At 46.9% G+C, this 2,500-nt stretch overlaps 1 protein-coding gene across 4 annotated transcripts in view; it reads left to right on the top strand.

The window, feature by feature from the left end:
• c12.2 (von Willebrand factor A domain-containing protein c12.2) overlaps window positions 1-2,500 on the top strand; it is a 100,920-nt gene that overhangs the window by 98,077 nt on the left and 343 nt on the right. For 3 of the 4 annotated variants that reach the window (XM_043018155.2, XM_043018156.2, XM_043018152.2), the window contains one exon: window positions 1-2,067. This exon is cut by the window's left edge and continues 518 nt beyond it. In XM_043018155.2, coding sequence (XP_042874089.2) covers window positions 1-1,924 — 1,924 coding nt within the window. In that variant the 3' untranslated portion in view covers window positions 1,925-2,067. The other variant, XM_043018153.2, reaches the window with a different exon arrangement.

Here is a 2,500-nt window from a genome sequence, read left to right as displayed (position 1 = left end):
GGAGGTGGGCGGCGGCAACGTTCTGTTTTTGGACTTGCTGGACGAATCTCTGCACTCTATAAGTCTGCCGCTGACTCTAACGTCTTTCCACGTGTTAAGCGGAGGGAATCAGTGGTTGGCTGTCAACAACGATGGCTCGAAGTGGCTGCTGAAAGGTGACCAAGAAAATACTTTCCCCCATATCCTTCACCCAGTCACACAGTCCAACTTAGAAGAAACGGTAGGAAGCGACTACTTGTCGAGACTTTCCCGCCTTGCACCGCAGAACCTGAGTGACTTCATTCTGTCGACGGCCCTTGATCAAAAGATTAGTGCTCCCAGTCGTCTGATCGCGCCTGTGAATTCCTTGGCTGCCATTGCCGTTGGTTTCCCTGATCTCGACGCAAGCGAGAATGAAGTCTATGTTTGGGAGGGCAAACAACAGTCTTCGAGAAGGCCTCACATCACTGTAGACCCTGCAAGTACAACGGTTGTGTTAGATGAAGTTGGACAGATTATTCGCATCGTAGATTCAGCCCCCGGTGATGCACTTCACAGTGATGTATCCCCTGCCGGAGCAGGCTGTTTCCTGGAAGTGACGGATGTCATCAACCATAGTCTGAGTTACGTACCTGTCCCTCGTGCTTCTCACTCAGCTCCTTACTGGACCTGGAACATGTCTGCAAGAAGTCCTCCTCTCCTCATAGCCCGAACTAGTGGCCAGGGCGTCGCGTCGGTGGATTCCTCTGGTGTGGTGCGTCTTTGGCAGACAGGAACCAGCGGTCTCGAGCGAGCCCTCGCCGAGTGGCGGAAGATGATAGGAGAGGACAGTGGTCCACTACGACTTGACGTTGAGAGGATAAGTGGGCTGGATGTGAGCTCGCCCAAACACGGGAAGGAAGATCCAGATAATGAACCGCACGTGGGAGGGAATCAGTGGGCAGGTGGTACAGGAGGGCGTGACACAGCTGGCCTTGGAGGCATGGGTGGCCCATATCGCCTTGATGCAGGACACGATGTTTACCAAGTACCTCAGGTTGAGAAGGACGCTGTACCAGAAGAGGTACGAAGAGCCGCTCACGAAATGGCCCAGAAAGCGTTTAAGGAACGGCTGCGAGAGATTAAAATGAGTGAATATGATGCATCTCTCTATGAAAAGTTGGCCGGCGGTGTGCAACCTCAGGTTCGATCGCTCCGTGGAATCATCAGCTCACTTCAAGCCAGAGGCAAAGAGCGCCAGTGGATACGACACCGCACTTCAGGGGAACTGGACGACACCAAGCTGATCGAGGGCTTGGCGGGCGAGAGGAACATCTATCGCCAGCGTCGCGAAGAGGAACCCGAAATCGGAGCTCCTCAGAGCCGCCCCAAACAACTTCGACTGCTTGTGGACGTCTCAGGCTCAATGTACCGCTTTAATGGACATGATGGTCGTCTAGAACGCGAGCTCGAAGCAACGCTTATGGTCATGGAAGCCTTCGAAGGCTTTGAAAACAAATTTCAGTATGAGGTTTACGGTCACTCCGGAGAGGACGTTGCAGTACCCTTGGTTGATAAAAACAGCGTTCCACGTGACAACAAACAGAGGCTGGACGTGTTGAAGACGATGCAAGCTCACTCCCAGTTCTGTCTCAGCGGCGATCACACGCTAGAAGCTGCCAGGGAAGCGGTCACGCAGATTGCAAAGGAGGAGACCGATGAAAGCTTCGTAATCTTGCTCTCTGACGCGAACTTGGAACGTTATGGCATTCGACCGCGAGAGTTGGCCAACGCCCTCACAGCAGAACCGTCTGTACACACATATGCCATTTTCATTGGCTCGCTGGGAGATCAGGCTGACAGACTGACAAAAGCCCTTCCTGCTGGCCGCTCCTTTGTCTGCATGGACTTGAAGAAACTTCCACAGATCTTGCAACAAATATTTACCTCGGCATTACTTAAATAGAGGTCGCACATTCATTTGCATAATGTTAAAGTTCAAGGAGAATTTAGTGGGATGGAAAGAATCGGGTTATTTTAAATTGTTACTTATATACGGTCTTATGATAGTATGAATGATGTGTGTGTGTGTGTGTGTGTGTGTGTGTGTGTGTGTGTGTGTGTGTGTGTGTGTGTGTGTGTGTGTGTGTGTGTGTGTGTGTGTGTGTGTGTGTGTGTAAATTGGGTAAATTCTGTAATTCGAATATGTTTGTCGAAAGATTAATTACTCTTAATCTTACTTTGAATCTGTCATCATGTGTTGACATTTTATGTTCACTGGTTTTATAAGATTGTAAGACCTTAATAATGTATTTATTCATATAACTTATGAATCAACAACCATATTTTATTATGCAGTTTTCAAAGTATTTTATATGTATATATATATATCTATCTATCTATATGTATCTATCTAACTATATATATATATATATATATATGTATATATATATATATATATATATATATATATATATATATATATATATATATTTGTATTATGTATGTAAGTATGTATCTAAAAGTATGCATGTATGTATCT

This window comes from Penaeus japonicus, unplaced genomic scaffold, assembly GCF_977035675.1.
Source record: "Penaeus japonicus unplaced genomic scaffold, GWHDUDI00000001_assembly GWHDUDI00000016, whole genome shotgun sequence".
Taxonomy (NCBI): domain Eukaryota; kingdom Metazoa; phylum Arthropoda; class Malacostraca; order Decapoda; family Penaeidae; genus Penaeus; species Penaeus japonicus.
The sequence above is the reverse complement of the archived record's forward strand: the minus strand, read 5'-3'. Positions and strand labels throughout refer to the sequence as shown.